The sequence below is a fragment of the Podarcis vaucheri genome (assembly GCF_965113315.1).
Source record: "Podarcis vaucheri genome assembly, chromosome: 17".
NCBI lineage: Eukaryota > Metazoa > Chordata > Lepidosauria > Squamata > Lacertidae > Podarcis > Podarcis vaucheri.
In genome coordinates, this window is record NC_138755.1 from 27,380,184 (window position 1) to 27,403,510 (window position 23,327).

Consider the following 23,327-nt stretch of genomic DNA (forward strand, 5'->3'; position numbering starts at 1 on the left):
CAAACACAGAGCCCTCAGGCCGCAAACAAGAGCGTGGCGTGGTTGCTATGGCAGCGCCGAACAAGAGCCGGAAGCCGCGAAGGGGTGGGCTTCCGGTCGGGCTCGCCGTCTCGCGGAAGAGAGAGGGGACCATAGAGAGCGGATTCGAGGCGTCCTAGAACGGGCGCGGAACAAGGGAGGGGCGGAGTGAGCTGGCGCGATTGATTGTTGCGCCCTTTGCTCCGCCGCTGAGCGTTCCGAGCGAGGCGCTGCGCCCCCTGAGCGGCCGTGCGAGGCACCAAGGCGCCCGGGCCTGGGCTCTGCTACTTGCCACCTGCCCAGAGGAGCCCCCCCCCCGCTCCTCCTCCGGACCCGGCCATGCTGCCCAACACAGGGTAAGCTGCGAGGGGTTCCCGCTCTAGTCGCGCCACGCGCTGCCGCGAGTAGGTCGCCCCCAGTTAGGGTCGCCCCCCCCCCAGCCTGTCCTGTATAATGCTGGTTTTGCCCCCTATTTCAATGCAAAATGCTGCGTCCTGTATTGATAGCAGCTTTGTCCTGTATTGCAGGTCTTTTTTCTCTCTTTGCAAAGTTAGGGATCTTCTCCAAATGCATGTGTGTGAAAGGTCATGCATTGAACAGGTGCGCAAATTCATGGATGTGTGCGACAAATTCTAGAGCGGGCCATCCTGTTAGGCGGCAATTGATTGTCATGACTCATAGAACCGTTTGGAAAGGGAGCACAAGGGTCATTTAGCAATGCAGGAATCTTTTGCCCAATGTGGAGCTCAAACCCATAACCCTGAGATTAAGAGTCTAGTGTTGTACTGACTGAGCTTTCCCAGAAATGGGAATAATAATACCCTCCACCAACTTGCCCTGCCCTGCCCAGTATTTTGCCAGATCAAAGGTGGCAACCCCAAATTGGCATTTCCACAGCTGGGCTGGTCAGGTCGGAGACAGGGCAAAACAGATGGTCCTGGACTTGCAGGTCAAGCCGTTGTTGAAAGACATGGTTTTTTTGGGGGGGGCAGAGGCTCGAAATTTGACAACTGCTAAACCAGCGGCAGCTTACCCTTGCTCTTCTTGGGGAGGAAAGAGAAAGAGGACACAGAGCCAAGTAGGTGACCTCTGTCTGTAATGTGTGCCTGACCATGTGTGCCTAACCTTCGTCAGCAGCATGCCATCCTCTTTGCTTCTATACTGCAAACAGCAATGCAAACATTTCATAGTTGTGCAGGTAGCCAAATGTTAGTAAGATGACATACAGTAGTACTATTCGCAGTGGTGGATTTTCCAGAAGTGTGGAGAGGTTTGAAGTGGCTTCTCCAAACTGGATAGCAAGTCAGCCAATGAGGTTTGGTTAAATCTAAAGGAGTGCATGGGGCAAAAATAAACAGATCACTTGTTCACATATATACTGATGCAGTCAGAACCTGAATCGGAAAAGAGAGGTTTTTGGTGGGCAGCGTCACCAAACAGTTGACGCCACTGTGTGTCACAGCAGGTGGAAAGGTGTGTTCTTATACTAGGGGTGATTAAGAAAGAGGCCATTGCTAAAACAGCAAGTGCTGTCATGCATTTACAGGTATAGAAATCTACGGTATAATTGTATTTAGAACATTGTGCATAGTTTGTGTTGCACCATCTCATTTAAGTAACATGCAACAATGTAAAGTGTCACTGTTTAGGTGTACTGTTGCAGAAAAATTGTCCCAAGCAGTTTTTATGAGAAACTACAGTCATACCTCGTGTTACGTTTGCTTCATGTTGTGGCTTTTCAGGTTACGAACATGGCAAACCCAGAAGTGTTTACTTCCAGGTTGGCCGTGCAGAAGCGATCTGCACGCTTCACACATGCGCAGAAGTGATCTGCGCACTTCACGCATGCGCAGTAGCCCGCACTCTACTTACAGACTTTTCAGGGTGTGAACGGCACCCCAAAACGGATTGCGTTTGTAAGTAGAGGTACCACTGTACTTTATTTCCCCTTCTTGAAGAGTTTATTTGAAACTCATTGAGAACCATGCACCACTACTACTTCTTCTTCTTCTTATTCTGTGATTAAGGAATTGATTTTTCTCTTATCTATGTGAGCTTCCTTATGAAGTATAACAAGCCCAGTGTAGCACTCATTTTACTTAAGAGCTCTAAGCACATGACACATAGCTATTTCAGATCTCACAGTAGTTATCCTACAGATGTGTTATGCGGTACATAAGAAAAAGATTTGCAGAATTTAATCTTTGCAGCCTGTTTGCCTACTGCTGTGTGTGGTACAAGTGAAAAATTCAACAATGCAGCGGTAGCATTCCCCATTCTGGTCTGTTCCCCCCCAATTATGATGGGCTTCAGATCCCATCTGCTCTGCTCAGCATGGCCCAATGGCCAGGGATGATGAGTGTCCAACAATATCTGGAGCGCACCATCTTGGCTACCCCTGCCATAAGGAGTCTTGCCCTCACTTGGACTATAAAGATTCCAGCTTGCAAAAATTGCGAGAAGGTGGAGCAGTTGGAAAGTATGTGGCCTTATTGACTGAAAGAGCTCACTGCATAGGATTTATTTTTCAAAGAAGAGCGGCAGTTATCAGTTCAAGTGATCTGCACTCATAAAGATTACGAGTGAATTTTGTGCGGAACACAGGTTGAATCCTGTTGTGGCTTGCTTTGTCCACGTTGCAAATTGTAGCCCTAGTGTTGCAGCTTGTAGTCATCTGTATGGTTGCAGAATCCAGACTGAGCTGCCAGTAGAATTTCAACAGGCAAATTAAATCTGTTAATTGCCTGCTCCCATTTTGGGGCTTCTGGATTGCTACATACCAGTAACAGAGATAAAAAAATTACTTCAGTTTGGAGACACGCAGTAACGATGAGACTAATTTTCTCAGACCATTTGTCAATTTTAAAAAATGGAAGTGTGGTTCTGCTCTGTCAAGTGAATACGTAAGAACGAAAATTACTTACTTGGAAGGTCAATTGCCTCCCTCTCTCATGTTGTGTTACATTTATTCTCCCGTAATAAAAGGGTGGGAGGTCCTGTGGTGTTTTAACTTCCCACCCTATTTTGTGTGTGTGTGTTAATGGGAGGGTTTCACTGAAAGGGCACTGGAATCAATTAGACCCAAGTTCAGACAAATGGGGAAATGAATTGCTGTGCATCCAAGGTAATGGAAATTAAATAACTCCAACATGGTAAGAACTCTAATTGAATAACCCCATTGCCTCTATATATTGTCAAAGCTGCTGCTCTAAAGAGGTGTTAAACAGTTTGTATTGTGTCTGGGAGGCATTGAATGGTATGAACAAATGCCGTCACACTATGAGTCAAAGTGGAGGCACCAGAAAAAAACATTGAGATTGCACAGAAGGGACAAAATACACCTTTGCAGTGTGAGCTTTGCCGCACATTAGATATCTGAGACAGCGATAATGTTTCATGTTAATGCTCTCATCCCAAGTATATGTTCTCTGAAATAAATCCAGCTGGTTTTGATGGAGTTCGCTTTCAAGTGATCATGCTTAGGGTTGCAGCTTTCTTTTCATCTTTCATTCATGATTCGGTTGTTATTTCCAGGAGCCGAAAGAAGTACGTGTTTTCTGATTTGTGAATAATAATAATAATAATAGAAAGTTTGCTTCATTTCACATGTGGGTCAGGCAACCATAGGCAATCTACTTGTCTGAAGGCGACAATGGCGCAGTGGTAGAGTAGCTAGCTGCTCGGGTGCCTGGTGTGGGGGGTGTCCTGCAGCCGGGGGGTGGGGCAATCCGTGGGGCAATGACGTTTGGAGCTTCTCCAATGTCTCCCGCTCAGCTGTAGGGCTGCTGAGGGAGAGGCAGTAGGCGGACGCAAGTCCCACACTTCTGTTTCAGGTAGCATGGAACCTGCAGGCCTAAGCCACCACGTCACTCCTAAAAAGTTCCATGAGCCCATTTTTTAAAGAACTCATTTTGTCACTCCCCCCTCAGTGATGACACCCGGGACGGACCACACCCCCGTACCCCCCTTCCTCCACCACTGGGTAGAGCTCATGCTTTGTATGCAGAAGATCCAAGTTTCAGTCCCTGGCATCTTCATGAAGGGACATGACTTACCTTGATGGGTCAATGGTCTACCTTGGTTTAAGGCAGCTTCATCGCTTTGTGTGTGAGCCTTAGATGCCATAGTTGGGATGAAGTTCAGTTGCCAGAAGAGGAGGTACCTGGAGGCATTCCTGCACTTTGTGGCATTGAATAAAGTACAGAGCAGGGGCAAGATCGGAATAGTATTGGAAATTGGAAGTGACTTGTGGGCTACAATGTCATCATTTTCTTACCATGCGGCAGTTAAAACAAATTGTATAAACTCAGTTATGCAAGTTGAGTCAATGTATGCAAAACAGAATGCACTGGGGACTCAGCTACACTAGTCGATTTATAACGTTATAACAGTGTGTCACCAGGTGGCTCTGTAGAGCTGAAATCCAAAGTCAGTGATAATTTTCATTGTGAGCTTTTAGAATGTTTTTTTTACCCCCCCATAGCATTTTTTTTATAGCTGTGTAGATCCAGCCTAGGACGCGGGTGGCGCTGTGGGTTAAACCACAGAGCCTAGGACTTGCCGATCAGAAGGTCGGCGGTTTGAATCCCCACGACGGAGTGAGCTCCCGTTGCTTGGTCCCAGCTCCTGCCCACCTAGCAGTTCGGAAGCACATCAAAGTGCAAGTAGATAAATAGGTACCGCTCCGGCGGGAAGGTGAACGGCATTTCCGTGCACTGCTCTGGTTCACCAGAAGCGGCTTAGTCATGCTGACCACATGACCTGGAAGCTGTACGCCGGCTCCCCCAGCCAATAAAGCGAGATGATTGCCACAACCCCAGAGTCGTCCACGACTGGACCTAACGGTCAGGGGTCCCTTTACCTTTAAATCCAGCCTTGGTAAATTATAAAGCTATAGTCATGTTATTTGTGGTTTCTAGTTAATAGAATTTAAGAGCATGTTTTCCACTGAATTTCAGGTCTTTGCCAATTTCAGGTGATTCTAATCCTGCATTTTCTTCTATTTACCCCCAGTAGTTAAAAGATAACTGTTTGTCTTATCATTTATTTTTAGGAGGTTGGCAGGATGCACTCTCTTTATCACGGGTGCAAGCCGTGGGATTGGAAAAGCGATAGCCTTGAAGGCAGCCAAGGATGGGGCAAATATTGTGATAGCTGCCAAGACTGGAGTGCCGCATCGCACACTTCCAGGAACTATCTACACTGCTGCAGAAGAAAGTAAGCTTGAAAGAGAGAGGTGCATAGATTATGATCTGAGTGCCACCATCTGCTGCAACCTTTGAGAGCTGCATCCAGTAACTAACCTTGCCATGGATATTTCCGGTGCCAGTTCCCACCCATGGCCCTGTTCACACGCAGAGAGTGATATTATTATTATTATTATTATTATTATTATTATTATTAACAACAACAACAATAATAAAAACAATAATAATTATTTATTATTTATACCCTGCCCATCTGACTTTCCCCAGCCACTCTGGACTGCTTCCAACAAAATATTAAAAAAGAAGTCTTCTTGTATTTTGTTCGTGTATGCTATTCTTTGACTTAAGTGATGCCCTTCTTTTGTAGTTGAAGCAGCTGGAGGAAAGGCTTTAGCATGCATTGTCAATGTCAGAGAAGAAGAGCAAATTGTTGATGCAGTGGATCAGGCTGTCCAGAAATTTGGAGGTAAATTAAATTTTGCAGCTTATGTTGAGTGTAAAGGTAAAGGTACCCCTGGCCGTTAGGTCCAGTTGTGAACGACTCTGCTTATCTCGCGCTATAGGCCGAGGGAGCTGGCGTTTGTCCGTACGCTGCTTCCGGGTCATGTGGCCAGCATGACTAAGCTGCTTCTAGCAAACCAGAGCAGCTCACAGAAATGCCGTTTACCTTCCCGCCAGAGCGGTACCTATTTATCTACTTGCACTTTGATGTGCTTTCGAACTGCTAGGTGGGCAGGAGCTGAGACCGAACAACGGGGGCTCACCCTGTCGCGGGGATTCAAACCGCCGACCTTCTGATCGGCAAACCCTAGGCTCTGTGGTTTAGACCACAGTGCCACCCGCGTCCCATGTTGAGTGTAGTAATCACTAATTACACAGTTTAAAAGTCTTTTTTAAATTCAATAACAAAACAATTGCGTTAAATAATTATTTATTTTGTAAAAGTTTATATACCTGCTTGAATATTTTTTTAGAACCCCAACCTTCAAAGTGGCTAATCCTTGTGTAATAATTAGCATGTTGTTTTAAATGGTTGACTTTTATGATGCGTAAATGTCTTATTTTTAACAATCAGGGATAGATGTTCTTGTGAACAATGCAAGTGCTATCTCTTTAACTGGCACACTGGATACGCCTACAAAAAAAGTGGACCTAATGATGAGTGCCAACACAAGAGGAACCTACCTCACGTAAGTGTTTGTGGATAACACATCTTTAAAAATAGCTCTGTATACTCAGTAATTCTTCGTTCACTGGAGACATTATGGGCAATATACAATCCTGGACGCTTTAGAGTCTGTTGACCTTTTAGAGAGAGAGATTCTGAATTTGATAATCGTTATAAGAAAAAACGCTCCTTTTCCCTTATGAAGTACCCAAGAGTCCGTGTAGAGTACTTATGTAGGTTTCCTATCAGTAGGAGAAAATAACAGAGGCCAACCAGAGAATATTGAGAAGCAAAGCATCTAGTAAGCCTGATCTTTATTACCATAACTGTTGCAACAGGGTGCTCACAACCAGAAGGGAGGAGGGACCCAGAACATTGGTGTGCAAGCTCTTATATAGACTTTTGAAACTGCCCACCCTGTAGCCTAAGACCACCCCCGTGAAACATCATACATACATCACAGAAGAAGGCGGTCTATAGCAGAAATCCTGTTTTTCCAGGGTATCTTATAATGGTCACTGATTGTTTTTACCTGGGCAGCCTGGCTACTCTTTTGTGATGGTAAATACTCAGTTCCTGAATCCAGGTCACAGGTTCACCCTTTTCATACACAGATACGCCCTTAAGACAGGATTTGTGAGCAAAGAGACAATGGGGAGTTTTTCCCATTTCGAAACATTTGAAGTCAATTTGGGAGAATCAAAATGGTTTCAGGACTGATTTCCTGAACTGTTTTCAGACATGTGGTTTATATATTTATGTATATGTTTGCCTGGTACATTTATGAACATTTATTTTATATATTTGAGACCTTAAATTCTTATAACGAATCCAGCTAAATTCTGCATGGGTAATTAGAAGTCAGAATGTGGCGACTAGGAACAACAGTACAGTGCTACCTCGGAAGTCAAACGGAATCCGTTCCAGAAGTCCGTTCAACTTCCAAAACATTCGGAAACCAAAGCGCGGCTTCCGATTGGCTGCAGGAAGCTCCAGCAGCCAATCGGAAGCCGCAGAAGACCTGACGGACATTTGGGTTCCAAAGAACATTCGCAAACCCGAACACTCACTTCCAGGTTACTGACATCCAGAACCAAAATGTTTGACTGGCAAGACGTTCGACTTCCAGGGTACGGCTGTACCTGGTGGTCTTGGAGACATTAGGAGTAAAAAGCCTTACCTATACAAATTGGTCTAGTCCCCCCCCCTCCTTTCTCTTCCATACCCACCATGAAGTGTAGAAATTTGCTTCATTTAAAAAAACATAAAAATAAAATAAAAGGCAGTGATTACTTTCAAAGATATACAGTGGTACTTCGGGTTAAGTGCTTAATTCGTTCCAGAGGTCCGTTCTTGACCTGAAACTGTTCTTAACCTGAAGCACCACTTTAGCTAATGGGGCCTCCTGCTGCTGCTGCGCCGCCGTAGCACAATTTCTGTTCTCATCCTGAAGCAAAGTTCTTAACCCAAGGTACTATTTCTGGGTCAGCGGAGTCTGTAACCTGAAGCGTATGTAACCTGAAGCGTATGTAACCCGAGGTACCACTGTACTGTGGAAATTATCAGTTTCTAGTACAGAGGTCATACTCCATGATTGGGTAATCGCAGCCCTAGAGAGTCTTAAATCCTTTGCTTTAAGAACTTAACTTGTACCAAGGATATTTTTCTTATCTTCTTTGTCTTGCTTCATTTGTTGATCTTCCTTCTGCCTTGCTCTTTTACTTGGGCTTGTGCAGAAAACGCATTCCCAGGCCTGCTGCCGTTCCCTTGGCTCAGGGGGAGCAGCACAGAGGCATGTGCAGTAAGAGGGGACCTTGCGCAAGTCGAGCCTTTCAGCAGCCCCACCCGCTTTCTTTTGACAACTGCCGAATATCCAGTAACACAGGCCTTTCTTAGGCAATGCTCAGCTGGCAGACACAATTTGGCACCGTAAAATGTTCCTCTTTTTCTTTCGTTTTGCCGAGCTCAGAATGTTTGCGCGTTAGCAGGTAAGAGAGGAGGAAAAGGGTATTCAAAGAGTGCTGCCATAGTGGATATAAGAGCAGTTGGTGTCTTTGTCCCACCCCCTCAATTTAAATGCTCTTTCATATGCAAGTTCTCAACAGTCTTGTCACACTCCACAGTGGCTAAGAAGCAGAACCCTGGTGGCAGCTGTGCAGATAGGATCAGACTGGCTTCTCAATAGCTGGGGTCGCCAGGGGCAATGACTACTAGTCACTAGCACAGAGTGTCCCCAAGTACCTTCTTGTATACTGTCTTGCATTAAAAAAAAACAACCATGGATGGTTACTTTTCTTCCCAGGGAGAAATGACAAAGTGCTCAGTTGGAGACATAACTGCAGTGAGCAGAGCCCTGCACAATGAGAAGGCCCTAACAGAGGGGAACAGTGTGTGCATTTGCACATCATCATCATCATCATCATTATTATTATTATTATTAATTTTGCACCATTGCAAGACCTTCCTCCACAGACACCCATCTGTCACGATGATGACGGTTTTGCTAGTTGTATAATTAGCGTCCGCTTCAGATCCAACTAGATATTTAATACTGTTCTGGTGAGCCCCACCTTACACTTATTTACCCTCCCAGTGTCCTTGCTGCTCTCTCTGTGTGTCTCCTTTACTCCTGATCGTAGTTGTCTTTGTTGGGATGCTTCCAAGGGAACGGGGCCAATTTGCAAGCCCCCAGCTGGCTCCAGCCCACCAGCCGGTAGCCTAGCGATCTCCTGTCCTTGGCTCAGCATGAAACAGCAACCTGCAGCTTCAGAAGCTGGAGCACGCACTAATCAGCAGAGTAAATAACACTGCGCAGACAGAAGTGGCAAGAGACAGCCGTGAGAGCATATTTACAGGCAGTTTATTCAGCGTATATCAGGACAAAGGAAAAAACATGTCTTCTCCCTTTCATGTCCAAGAGCAAGCAGTCAAAGCAATAGCTATACACGCAAACAGAAGTTCCCAGCAAGCTGTGTTGGAGTGTAAACAGACATGGGACATACAACAATCCATACATCTGTTTTAAGGTGAAACAGAACATCAGTATCCTAACAGTCTTATCACTGTGACCAAGTCCAAATGAACTGGGGCAAGCAGCAACGTTCCCCCTCCTCCTTGCACAAGCTCTGGGGTGCTGCTACTGAAAAAGGTGCTCTTTTCTGCAGCATCAGGTTGGGCTGCCAGTTTTGTTATTGCAGAAGAGGAAAGGCACAGGTAGCCAACATACTGCTCTCCAGGTGCTGTACTCTAATACAAATCCCATCAGCCGCAGCCAGCATGGCGCATGGTTGGGGATGATGGGAGCTGTAGTCCAGAACATCTGGAGGCCGCCACATTGACTGTCCCTGGGTAAAGGGGTTAGGAAGCTGTGTCTCTATTCTTTTTAGCCCTTGGACGTTAATGGAGATTATACTGCTACTGCCTGGCATTATTGACAGTGAGAGGGAACAACGGGTAAAATCTCATATGAGGACATCTAAACATTTTAGAGGGAACAGCCTTCTTGTCCCAAGGCCTCTGTTGTGGCGCTTGGTCTAAGGTAAAGGTAAAGGTACCCCTGCCCGAACGGGCCAGTCTTGACAGACTCTGGGGTTTGTGCGCCCATCTCACATCTATAGGCCGGGGGCCAGCGCTGTCCGGAGACACTTCCGGGTCACGTGGCCAGCGTGACAAAGCTGCATCTGGCGAGCCAGCGCAGCACACGGAACGCCGTTTACCTTCCCGCCAGTAAGCGGTACCTATTTATCTACTTGCACCCGGGGGTGCTTTCGAACTGCTAGGTTGGCAGGCGCTGGGACCGAGCAGCGGGAGCGCACCCCGCCGCGGGGATTCGAACCGCCGACCTTTCGATCGGCAAGCCCTAGGCGCCTGAGGCTTTTACCCACAGCGCCACCCACGTCCCCTTGGCGCTTGGTCTACTTCCAGGTTATTCTTCCTGAACCAGGGATAGAGAACCCCTTTTGGCTTCCTAGGCTAGATGCTTATCAGGATTGACGTTGCAAGGCCAATTTGGCAGGTGGGTGGGGCACCCACTTGGCAGTCACACAATGCAATTACGTTGTCACATGATTGAAAGATGGGTGTGGCCACCCACCTGCCTGAATCCCTTGCGCAGAGAAGCTAAGTGCGCAACAGCCATTTTGTTCTGTCGAGTGTTCAGTGCCTCCTGTTCATTTCTGATCTCTGACATTTTTAATTCTGTTTTATTAATTTTATATTGGTTTCTAAATACATTTCATCATTATCACTGCTTCTGCAGTGTGCTGCTGGCTCAACAGCATTTATGAACTTGAAAATACTTGCCTAAGGGTTGTCCGTAAAGGCATTCCTGTAGCTCCTATAGAACTACTTTTGTTTGTTCTGCCATCTGCAGAGATAAAAAGCATTTCCACCCTAATGAAATTGAAATTACTGAGAAGGGGAAATGTTGTGGGGAAATGTAGCCATGTGGACACAGTTTGTTTCATGAGGCTATATCTGGCAGTTTTAACTGGCACCCAAGACTGACATGCTAAATGGAGAACTTGATCCATGATTTTCAGTATTCCTTTTGTGAGAATTTGCTCAGAAAACAGAGCCTTCTCAACTTTGAAACATTCCATTGAAGCAGTCCTCAGCAAACTCTTGCGTCTTATTACTCTTGCCCTAGAGCTGTGCCTTGACACCTTTAATTATTAAGATCACTCATGGCTTAAATTCATTGGTTGACTAGAAAGCCTAGAAGCTGAGGGGATATCTTTTACTAACCCTGCTCAGCTTTTTAATTACGTTTCATTAAAATGTGCCTTTATAGCTGTAAACATGTATTTCTTTAAAAGAGAACTTGATTCAAAATTCTCCAGGAAAGCAAATGCCTTTGACAGTATAACATGTAGAGGAATGTTTTGATGATATGCTTCAGATGTATTGGGTCCACTGGTTTCTTGGTGGGAGAGACATTTTTCTCCATATATTATTTGCTTAGTAGCATTATCTCTGACCAATACCTGCAGGCAGTTTTGATAGTTCCAATTCTCATTCATGGGGAATATCTTGGGGGGGGGGGGTTGCTCTTAATTCTGCAATACGTTAAATGAGGAAAATAGCTATTTGAGTTATTGAGAGAAGTGCCTTTCCAAAGAGAGTAATTTGATACTGTTTTGATTGTGGCTGCATTTGCACAGAATAAGCCAGGACTTCCAGCTTTTTGTGGTTTATCTGGAATGAGCAACATGCTTTGATGTTCGCTGCCTGGCTACTTCTGCTTTGCAGCTCTGCAGGTGGAAGTGAAGTAAACAAAGCAAGAAACTGCGGCTTTGCATAAAGTCTGAACCAGAGATTGTGGCTGGTTGCTCTCTAAGAAGTCACAATCAGCAAACCGATGGCAAACCATGGCTTCAAGTTGGGTAGTGATCACGTTTGCATTGTTGGGGCACAATAAACCACAATCGCTGGTTTGGATGTAGCATGAGGCTGAGGCTTCCTGGTTTGTTGATCTTGTTCTCACCAAGCGAAAAATGAAGCTGGAGCAATCAGACAGCATGACACTCATATACAGTCGTACCTCAGAAGTCAAACAGAATTTAGCCATTAACTGGGTTGCAGCCAGATACTTTATCTTGGTACATGGCTCAGAAATGTGTATGACGCTTCCACACCCCCGCTTTTTACATTCCTTTTTTTTTTTAAAAAAACCATTATTTCTAAAGAGAATTATTGAGCCCAAAGTTATGCCCTTTTGAAATCCCATTGGGTTTAATAGCAGAGAGTTTAAACACACCCACCTCTCTTACTAATAACCTTCATAGTGATTGACTTCTGGGTGTTTTATTTATTATTTATTAATTTAATTTAACTCATAAGTGGGATGGAAACATAATAAAAAATTATGCCTTCTGTAAGTCCCAGACTGTATATGAAAGGGCCAGTTGTGTGTGTGTGTGTGTGTGTGTGAGAGAGAGTGAGAGAAACACACATGAAAACCAAAATCTGACCAGATATAAGTACTCATGATATAAGTACAAGCAAATCTGACTCTATTCCCTTGTGTTTATTTGCTTCTCCAGATCTAAAATATGCCTCCCTTATTTGAAGAAGAGTAAGATTGGCCATATCCTCAATATCAGCCCACCAATTAACCTAAACCCTATCTGGTTCAAAAATCACTGTGGTAAGTATAATTTTAAATGCTCATTTATAGTGAAATTCTTCCAAACGCAACGAAGTGTAAAGGCTGTCTCTCTTCTACCCCTGCTTTTCCTCTACAATGGTACCTTGGTTCTCAAACTTAATCCATTCTGTACATCCATTCCAAAACCAAAGCATTCCAAAACCAAGGTGCGCTTTCCCATAGAAAGTAATGCAAAACGGATTAATCCGTTCCAGACTTTTAAAAACAACCCCTAAAACAGCAATTTAACATGAATTTTACTATCCAACGAGACCATTGATCCATAAAATGAAAGCAATAAACAATGTACTACAGTCACACAATCAATCAATGAATCAATCAGTAGTTGAACTGGGTTCCACACAGCCACAAAAACAAAACAAGAAAGCCGCAGAAATGCAAAATAAATAGCAAAAACAGACAGACCTGAGTGTAACACTCAAAACAAAAGTGTGGCACTCAAAACGGAGCATGTTCAGCTTCCGAAAAAGGTTCGCAAACCAGAACGCTTACTTCCGAGTTTGCAGTGTTTGGGTTCCAAGGCGTTTGAGTGCCAAGGCGTTTGAGAACCAAGGTAACACTGTACTTGCATCCTGAAAGTTTGTGGGGAAATATTCTTTAAATCATTGCACATTGTGTTCACATCAGCCGCTTCTCTACTTAATTCCCAAATAGTCCTTAAAAATGTAAAGGGACCCCTGACCATTAGGTCCAGTCTTGGCCGACTCAGGGATTGCGGCGCTCATCTCGCTTCATTGGCCGAGGGAGCCGGCGTACAGCTTCCGGGTCATGTGGCCAGTATGACTAAGCTGCTTCTGGTGAACCAGAGTAGCGCACGGAAGCACCGTTTACCTTCCTGCCGGAGTGGTACCTATTTATCTACTTGCACTTTGACGTGCTTCCGAACTGCTAGGTTGGCAGGAGCAGGGACCAAACAACGGGAGCTCACTCCGTCGCGGGGATTCGAACCGCCGACCTTCTGATCGGCAAGTCCTAGGCTCTGTGGTTTAACCCACAGTGCCACCCGCGTCCAGTTCTAATATAGTGACACCTTACATTCCTTTTTTGGACTGAGCTGGAGAAACATGTCCCCCCCCACCCAGGGGGAAACACAAGGCATGCAGTGCCACAGAAGGTGCGTCCCATTAACTGCATGCCATTCCGCAGAAATAATTCCTAGGTCATGGCTGGATGTCAAGGGCAAGCTTTATTTCTCAATCAGGTGCTCATGTGCAACAGGAATGGCCAACCGGTGGCCCTTGGCACTCAAGTGGTTCCTGTGTTTATTTTTAAATTTTAATCTGATTTAAGCCACTTCAGAAAGCAGTTTCTCAGCTCCTTCACTATAGGAGGGCTGTTGTTATCAATACATGAAAAGAGGCCGAAATGTGAGATAAGGGGGGGGTGGGGGGGAGGAGGGATCATGCATTAAATACATAGGTAGGAAAGAGATTCTTATTGGGGTGAGGGAGACAAAGGAAGCTATCTGACTTATTTGTCCATTTCACCTAGTAATGTCAGCTTTAACTGGCGGCAGCTTCCCTAGATCTTGGGCAGATAATCTTTCCCTTCTACCATTATAAGAAAAAAACGGCTCCCTTTCCCTTATGGCAGTGTTTCCCAACCGGTGTTCCGCGGCACACGAGTGTGCCGTGAGACGTTGCCTCGTGTGCCGCGAGATGCCTGGAGGGAGGCGGGCGAGTCGGGCGGCGAGAGGCGGGGCGGCAGCGGCGAGGAGAGGCCGCGCCTCCTGCTGCTGCCTGGCGCTCCTCCTCGCAGCCGGCAGCGCTGCCTGGGCGCCTCCGCGCGACTCTGCCTCGCTGGGTTTGGTCTCCCAGCAGAGACGGGTCACACGCGCACCTCCCTCCCTCCCTCAGCCTGCGCGGAGGGAGAGCCAGAGAGAGGCATCGCTCCTGCGCGGCGGGAGAGGGAGCAGCCGGAGCGATGCCCCAAACGAAGGCATGGGACCGGAGGGGAAATCCTCTCCGAGGAGGATTGAGCGCAGCTGAGAGAAGCCTTTCGAGGAGCTGCCGTGTCCCCTGGAAACCCCCTTCCCAGCTCTGCCTGCCTGCCTGCCCAAAGCTTGGAGGTTCCCCGGCAAGGGGGAGGGAAAAAACTTTCACTTTTGTGCGTCCCTCCCGGCGTGACGCTGCGCGCTGACGTCACGGGGCGGGGCTTTAATGGTGGTGTGCCGCGAGATTTTTTTTCAGTACACAGGTGTGCCGTTGCCCAAAAACGTTTGGGAAACACTGCCTTATGGGATATTCCGAAGCCCATATAGAGTCCTTAAATGGGTTCCCTATTGGTAGAAGAAAACAGAGGCCAACCACAGTATATTGAGAAGCAAAGCGGCTTGGCTCATATGCCTGATCTTTATTAAAGGACTTTAACTGTTGTAACAGGGTCCCCACTCACCACACGCAGGAGGGAGGAGAACTCTGAACAATGGTGTGCAAGCCCTTATATAGACTTTTGAAATTGCCCACCCTCCTAAAACATCATATATATATCACAGAAGGAGGTGGTCTACAGCAGAGGAGGCGGCCTACAGCAGAAATCCTGTCTGCCAGGATAATGGTCACTGATTGCATTACCTGAGCAGTCTGGCCATTCTTTTGTGATGGTTAATACAGTTCCTGAATCCAGGTCACAGGATCATCCTATTCATACACAAAAATGCCCTGAAGACAGGATTTGCAAGCAAAAAGTCAGTGAGAAGACTTTCCCCATTTGCCTCCCTTACTGCAGAGGAATATTTGAGGTCATTGGGAAGAGTCAAAATGGCTCCAGGATTGCTCTATAGCCATACTATTTCAGACACATGGTTCATATATTTAGATATGTGTGCATTTATGAATATTTATTCTGTATTTGAGACCTTAACATTCTTATAACAACCTGCTGCCTGATCCTTTTAAATAAGAGCCTTCTGCATGCGAAAAATGTGCTATTCTGCTAAGCTACAGCCCCTTATCCCTCGTTGTACATCAAGCCCAGATATTAGCGACAATCCTCTAACACTACTTACAAAACCAGGGTTCCGTGATGTTCTTTGATGTAAGGTGTCCCATTGTCCTTTTCACACAATGCATAGTCAGACTATGAGATAATTGATCTGCTTACAACATTCAGATTGTGAAACTGTTTGGGAAAAAACAACCGTGATTTAGATAAGAACATAATGGAAACTTTGCTCTACATCAGCATTCTGTTTCCCCTAACAGCCAACCAAATGCTTGTCTCTTTCTTGGCAATCCTCTATGCAGCTATAAGAGTTTTCTGCTGAAATATGAACAATTTGTACTGCATATAGGAGGAAACATTTTTGATGTCTAAATCTAGTTTTCCATCTTATTCTAGCTTACACAATTTCTAAATACGGAATGTCCATGTGCGTGCTGGGAATGGCAGAAGAATTTAGAGGAGAAGTTGCAGTCAACGCATTATGGCCTCAAACAGGTTTATATATCTTTTAAAAATATATAATGTTTTTGATGGGTTCACTGAGCTTAACTCTTGTTTCAATGTGTTCAGAGAATATGATGTCTTGCATTTGTTTAAAGTGTATATACAGTTTCCCTTCAATATTCGAGACTTCGACAATATTGGCTCTCTGTACCTGAACACTTGCTGGTTCTTGTTAAGTAGTTGTTTGGCTTAGCGTTATGTGTGAACAAGGTCAGAGAGAGAGAATGTGACGGTTCCATGGAATATTAAACATTTCTGGCCCATTATCTGCAATGGCTAGACTTCAAGATTTTATAAACTTTAAATCTTTACCGATCCTTCCACCACCTCAGATATCTAAAGCATGGGTAGGCAAACTAAGGCCCGGAGGCCAGATCCGGCCCAATCGCCTTCTAAATCCGGCCCACAGACAGTCTGGGAATCAGCATGTTTTTACATGAGTAGAATGTGTCCTTTTATTTTAAATGCATCTCTGGGTTATTTGTGGGGCATAGGAATTTGTTCATATTTTTTTCTTCAAAATATAGTCCGGCCCCCCACAAGGTCTGAGGGACAGTGGACCGGCCCCCTGCTGAAAAAGTTTGCTGACCCCTGATCTAAAGGTTGTTGGCAGACAGTGCTATAGATCAGCGGGTGGCTCAGTTTGAGGGTGGCTTGTGGGCAGGTTAAACAGCCTCCATGGGCCTCTTCTGGCCCATGGGCCTCAGGTTGCCAACCCCTGGTCTAGAACCATACCCTTGGAAGGGTCCGTATAGGCCATCTAGTTCACCCCTTGCATGATGCAGTAAAATAATTGCTAACTTATCCCTTCTCTCCTGTGTGTGTGTCTTTAGCTATATATACCTCTGCAATGGATATGCTGGGAGGAGCTGGTGTAGAGAAACAGTGCAGGAAAACAGATATACTTGCAGATGCTGCATACTGCATTTTAACAAAGCCCAAAACTTTCACCGGAAACTTCGTCATTGATGAAACTTTATTGAGAGAAGAAGGAATTCAGAATTTTGATGTATATGCGGTTGCCCCAGGTAATCTAGATTTATTTTCTTGCATATTGCATTCGTATTTGCCGGACTACAAATATATAGCCGTAATCCATCTATTTTTTGCTTGCAATACCATGAATGTATTAAGTCTTCCCAGATGTCCCATTTATGACACAATAAGTGTACTCTGGTATCTTACGTATAATGTAAAGTCCTAAGTCTGTCTTCATGTTTGTGCTTCAGTTGTACTAGGAAACACCAATAGCTAAGATGTGGATATGCCCTCAGCCTTTCATTTACATCTATTTAACTGCATAGCGTTATTCTGCTATACAAAATACGGACTTTTTCATTTATTGTTTCACTCTATTTTTAGGTCATCCTCTGCTACCAGACTTCTTTTTAGATGTGGATCCCGAAACACTAGCAATGAAAATGGAAGCACAAGGTAAGCACATAATTGCCTCCGCCCCATCCAGATGTTGTTGGGCCCAAAATCGGAGGTCAGAACTAAGCCTCTTACGCTCCACCTGAACAGTTTTCCTGGCTGCAGACCTTTCCGTGCCAAGCAAATAGAACAGAAGTAATTGACAGGGCTTCACGAATCTCAGGTGTTGTATATTTCACTCATATTGTGTAACGAGAATTGCAGCAACAACTCTACATAAAAAATATAGATGCCAATTTAATCCATACTTTTATAACAGTTTTCTTTCATTTCAAGTTTGCAAATGTTCCCCTTTCCCAGTAGACTTTTCTGTTTGTTTGTTTGTTTGTTTGTTTGTTTTAATTCCAAGGCACATAACAGCCCTACAAAGAGGCTGGGAGGTCATATTTAACTAGACAATGATTTCCAAACTTACTTATCTAACATTCTCTGTGATTATGGAAATATAATAATAATAATAAATAATAAAATTTTATTTATATCCCACCCTCCCCAGCCGAAGCCAGGCTCAGAGCGGCTAACAACAGTAAAAAATAACACAGTTTACATAAAATCATAATCATTTAATTGAAATACATTCTAAAATCTATTCATTCTAAAATCAATTCAGAGTCAAATTAATGGCAACCATTGGGCTAGAGTTCTGTGAGGCTTACAAAAGGAGGAGGTCAGACTGTGCCTCAGCCAAAGGCCTGGTGGAACAGCTCTGTCTTGCAGGCCCTGTGGAAAGATGTCAAGTCCCACAGGGCCCTAGTCTCTTGTGACAGAGCATTCCACCAAATCGGGGCCACGGCCAAAAAAGCCCTGGCTCTGGTTGAGGCCAGCCTAACCTCCCTGTGGCCTGGGATCTGCAAGATGTTTTTATTTGAAGACTGTAAGGTCCTCCGTGGGACATACCAGGAGAGGCGGTCCCGTAGGTACGAGGGTCCTAGGCCGTATAGGGCTTTAAAGGTTAAAACCAGCACCTTGAACCTGATCCTGTACTTCACCAAGAGCCAGTGCAGCTGGTATAGCACCGGGTGAATGTTAAATGTCTCTTCTCTTGAATTCCATCACATTCAAACATAATAGTAGTAGTAGTAGTAGTAGTAGTAGTAATAATAATAATAATAATAATTTATTATTTAAACCACGGCCATCTGGCTGGGCTTCCCCAGCCACTCTGGGCGGCTTCCAAATAAATATTAAAATACTGCAATACATCAAACACTAAAAGCTTCCCTAAACAGGGCTGCCTTCAGATGTCTTCTAAAAGTCTGGTAGTTGTTGTTCTCTTTGACATCTGGTGGGAGGGCGTTCCACAGGGAGGGCGCTACTACCAAGAAGGCCCTCTGCCTGGTTCCCTGTAACTTGGCTTCTCGCAGTGAGGGAACCGCCAGAAGGCCCTCGGCGCTGGACCTCAGTGACCGGGTAGAACGATGGAGGTGGAGACGCTCCTTCAGATATACTGGACCGAGGCCGTTTAGGGCTTTAAAGGTCAGCACCATGACTTTGAATTGTGCTCGGAAACATACTGGGAGCCAATGTAGATCTTTCAAGACTGGTGTTATATGGTCTCGGCAGCCGCTCCCAGTCACCAGTCTGGCTCACTGGGAAAGGCTCCAAGGGAAAGGCTCTGATTGGTCATTTTTGCTGTGGACTGAATGTGAGACCTGCATAAAAAACATGTTCCCTACCTCTGAGCTATGACTCCTTGCTCCAGTATTTTCCCTGCTTTAGTTCTCAGGACCGCCAACCTTTTTCTCCTTGTTTGATATGAGTTCCTGAGTGCACACTATTGTAACTGTTGACTCCATTGGTCAATGTTGGTCCTACAGGAGCTACTCCAACCTTCAGAGAAGGGAAAAAACAAGACCTTCCCAAGCATGAAGGTCCTGACAAAACTAAACCTGAAGGTCCTGACCGAGGAAAGCTTCACGTGCATTTTGCTGCCGAGAAATCAGGGGGGCCTGTAGCAGAAACTTTTAAAATTATAAAAGGTGCGATCAGTGACGAAGTTGTAAAGTCAACCCAAGGAATTTATCGGTTTGAATTATCTGGTAAGAATCTTTATACCTGTTTAAGAGTTACTGAAATTATGTTGGGCGGGCCTAGGATCACTGCTAAGGCACTACTATGGCATACCAATAGTACCACCGCATGTACTTTGCAGAAAAGATGCCAAAACACCTTTATACTGGTGGCAGTTTTCAAATAATTCACACTTGGTGCTGTCTGAAATATTTTGAAAAGACAAATATGGCAATCTACTTAACACACACACGGGTATGTTTTATTTGTGAATGTTCACATGGGCACACAGAGAAGAGGTTGGGCATCTACATAAAAAACAAGGATGTGGTTGTTACAACGAAACAGCAATTACACCAAAATTGAGCGAAAGTCATTTGTGATGAATGGGACAGAAGTTTTGTTTACTACCAGGTGTGCTACTGTTCTTGAAGGTGCCAGTCAATCTCTTTCTCTAGTGGTTAGAATAAGCTGGGTTGGCAGTGGAAGTTATAGGGCAGCATAGTGCCGTTATTAAGGGAAAGAAATGTCATTACAGTGGAACTTCGGGTTACGTACCGTCCTCCTTACAAATGCTTCGGGTAACGAGCTCTGTTAACCCGGAAGTAGATGCTCCGGTAGTGAACTTTGCCTTGGGATGCGAGTGGAAGTCGTGCCTCAGGTTAAGAACAGTTTCGGGTTAAGAATGGACCTCCGGAATGAATTAAGTTTGTAACTGGAGGTACCACTGTAAAAGATTATAATGAAACTGATTTTAAACTTCAGAGGGTGGTATCCAACATTAGTCATACTCTGGGAAGACCCACTGAAATCACTGGACTTCCAGTTACTGATTTCAGTGGATCATTAACTCTTGGAAAGACTTAATTGGCTCTTTGCTGCTTATCTGACATTTGTTCAGCTTAGAAACGAATGTGTCTAATTTCATGTGGCATTACTCTTGTGTTAGGTGAAGGAGGAGGAACATGGTATATTGATCTTAAGAACAAAGGTGGCACTGTAGGAAGTGGAGAACCACCAGGAAAGGTTGATGTGGTTATGAGCATGTCCAGCACTGACTTCGTAAAAATGTTTTCAGGTAGGTATTGGGAACAACTGTCCTTTCATTTAGTCAAATGTATTCATGCTCAGCTATTCCATTGGACTTTTGCTAATCTTAAATGTGTCTGCTTGTAGAGCTGCTTGCATTTGATAAATTTTCAGCAGCGTGTAGAATTATGTATTTCATTCCAGTTTCTTTATTCTACCCTTTGAGAAGAAACCGCTAGCAAAGTCTCCTATATGTCCAGCACCTTCTTTTCTGCTTGTAGATAGGATGCCATTTATGGGAAGCGTTAGAAGTGAGCTAGCAGAGAAGAGTGTTGGTGGAAATATTCCACATTTGGGATACCAACAAGTCCTTCACCATTTCACCACCACCATTTTACAACAAACCTGCTCCCCCCATGTAAAGTTAGCAAGTGGTAGGATGATGCAGATCATCAGGGCTGGTGCAATTTAATCAAATGCATGTTTACTAAGTTTCACTGAGCTGACAGGAGCTTCCTCACATGTAAAAGTGCACAAGAATCCATGAGGTGTGGGGAGGTCTATGCGGCACAGAAAGCGGCAAGACTGTGATCTACTTGATCTACCTAAAAACTGGCAGTGGGGGGTTCAAGTCAAAGCAGGAAAGCCCTGATTTTGGGGGGTGGGGTGCAGAGCCTCTTTTTTTGGGGGGGGGGCCTGTTGGACAATGTGTGACTGTCATACAGGCATGATCTTGCTTCCTCACCACACATGTGACCCTATAGTTACTCACCTGGAATGAGAATACAGGCAACTTCCTGTTTGCACGGGGGTTACGTTCTGGGTCATTGTGCACTTGCGTGAAATTGGAAACCCATTGACAAAGCTCTGTTCCACCCATTCCATCCTTTTAGTGACATTTCAGTGATGTCTTTCTTAAAAAATAATTATTTTTATTAAATTTTCTGCTGTTTAACATATATAATAATTCTCTCTCTCTTTTCGTTTTACTCCCCACCCCATTTTCCATGGTGGTTTTATTCCTCTCCTTCTGTTGCACCCTACCTTCTATCACTTATACCATAACAACAATAATATATTCTCTCATTTCTTCTGTTGCTCATAATTCAAATCCTGCTTGTGAATTCATCGTACAGTACCATTTCCTTAAGTAGTCCGAAAAAGGCTTCCATTCCTCCACAAACCAGTCATCGTTAGGTTCTCTTGTTTTAGCTGTTAACTTTGCCATTTCAGCATAGTCCTTTTTAAAAAACAAAACTTTATTAAAACATTTCAGTGACATCGTTATGACATTTCTGGGTCACTTCCGGGTTCAGCGCTGTGCGCAATTGCAAACATATCATGCCTTAAATAAGTTACCTATAATGCTGTACTTTTTTTATGAAAACAGGAGGTGGCAGCATCACATTTAAAGCTATCCATGTCATTGTTGGTCTTAAAGTAGAAAGGTTGCTTAAATGAAAAACATGACAGAAGCACTGCAATTTGCAACTCTTTTGTGGTTCTTTAAACCATTTTTTTTCTCTTTTCAGGCAAACTTAAGCCAACCCTTGCTTTCATGTCTGGAAAGCTGGCAATCAAGGGTGATATGGCCTTAGCAATCAAGTTGGAAAGACTGATGGGTCAGTTTAATGCCAAACTGTGACGGTTTATGGTGTCACGTTGAACTTTCAATAAATATTCAGTTACCTTGCTGTTTCAAGATAACTAATCCTTGCTCTTGTTTAAAATACTCTCAATCTATAACTTCCTGAATATATGACGTTTTGTAGGAATAACTGCACCAATTTTTAACTTCGTTTACTTGGAATGAAAATCCTAGTGATTAAAGTGAGATGTATTTCGTAAGAAGTGCATCTAGATTAGCATGGAGCATGTCTTTTTTCAAAGAATCAATTCACCATAAATTTGCAGAAGGACATTTACTCCTTTTGGTGGCACTGTGAACCCCCATATTGGCTTAGATCATGTTGGCATTTTCCTTTTCTGAGGTATCCATGTTCCAAACTTTCCAAGGGTTGGGTTCCCTTAAAACCCATGCACCAGTGAATACAACAAGTAAATTGCACTGATTTGGGGTGCCTATGAGTTAGGCCTTCATTCCCCAAAAGGAAAACTTGACCCTACATCCTGTTACTTTTTGAAACCCAAAGAATAGCCCATAGAATCATTTGGTATGAAAGCTCATTGACTTAAGCAGAGGACACCAGGCTAGAATTGCCCATTAAATTACCATATTTTTCCATTTATAAGATGGCCCCATGTATAAGATGCCCCCTATTTTGGGGGACTTAGATTTAAGAAAATGGGGGGAGATGGCCCCACGTATAAGTCTCTGCCTAATTTTTGACATTATTTTTTAGGGGGAAAACCTAGTCTTATACACGGAAAAATACGGTACCTCAAATACACGTCTGTTTTTTTCTTTGTCAGTACTGACATTTTGATTTATATGGTTTATTTTTAATGTTATTTTTTAAAAAAAGATTTGGGTTTCAGTTACGTAATTACTTTTTCCTTAGAATTTTTAGACGGAGATCAGTGATCAAAGATTTTTATTTTTTAAAAGGGGGCAGATATATGTGCCTTGCAACAGATTCCTAACTATGTCTACTCGAAAGTGCCTATAATATTACCTCAGAGAGTAGTATTTTGGAATGAAATATTTTTTAATACATTTGCTCCTGTGAAAAACTGATCCTGCCAAACTGTATTTAGAGAGAGAATTGAAATAAAATGTATCTTTTTGTGTGGCAAGTCTGTTTTGCTTACAAGTTCTCATACTATGTATTGTGCAAAAACAAAACAAAAATGTTTCCTGACACTTGGGTGGGTGGGGTGTGTT

At 44.2% G+C, this 23,327-nt stretch overlaps 1 protein-coding gene and 1 long non-coding RNA gene across 2 annotated transcripts in view; both read left to right on the forward strand.

Annotated features, from left to right (window-relative positions):
* The window catches only part of LOC309522205, a 218,734-nt gene that overhangs the window by 16,770 nt on the left and 178,637 nt on the right, over positions 1 to 23,327 (forward strand). The gene's annotated exons all lie outside the window — the stretch shown is intronic.
* Positions 178 to 23,239, forward strand: HSDL2 (hydroxysteroid dehydrogenase like 2). The gene is made up of 11 exons (XM_082205028.1): positions 178 to 374; positions 5,072 to 5,235; positions 5,593 to 5,691; positions 6,301 to 6,415; positions 12,438 to 12,541; positions 15,902 to 16,000; positions 16,843 to 17,037; positions 17,372 to 17,443; positions 19,261 to 19,482; positions 20,403 to 20,531; positions 22,015 to 23,239. Exons 1-11 carry the CDS (start codon positions 358 to 360, stop codon positions 22,125 to 22,127), a joined length of 1,329 nt encoding a protein of 442 aa, XP_082061154.1. The 5' UTR covers positions 178 to 357; the 3' UTR covers positions 22,128 to 23,239.

What these genes read in the sequence shown, in the direction of transcription:
- HSDL2 (XM_082205028.1), top strand. An exon ending in CGCATTATGGCCTCAAACAG is followed by an intron (nt 16,001 to 16,842) that starts GTTTATATATCT and finishes GTGTGTCTTTAG; the next exon opens with CTATATATACCTCTGCAATG. An exon ending in TTATCGGTTTGAATTATCTG is followed by an intron (nt 19,483 to 20,402) that starts GTAAGAATCTTT and finishes CTCTTGTGTTAG; the next exon opens with GTGAAGGAGGAGGAACATGG.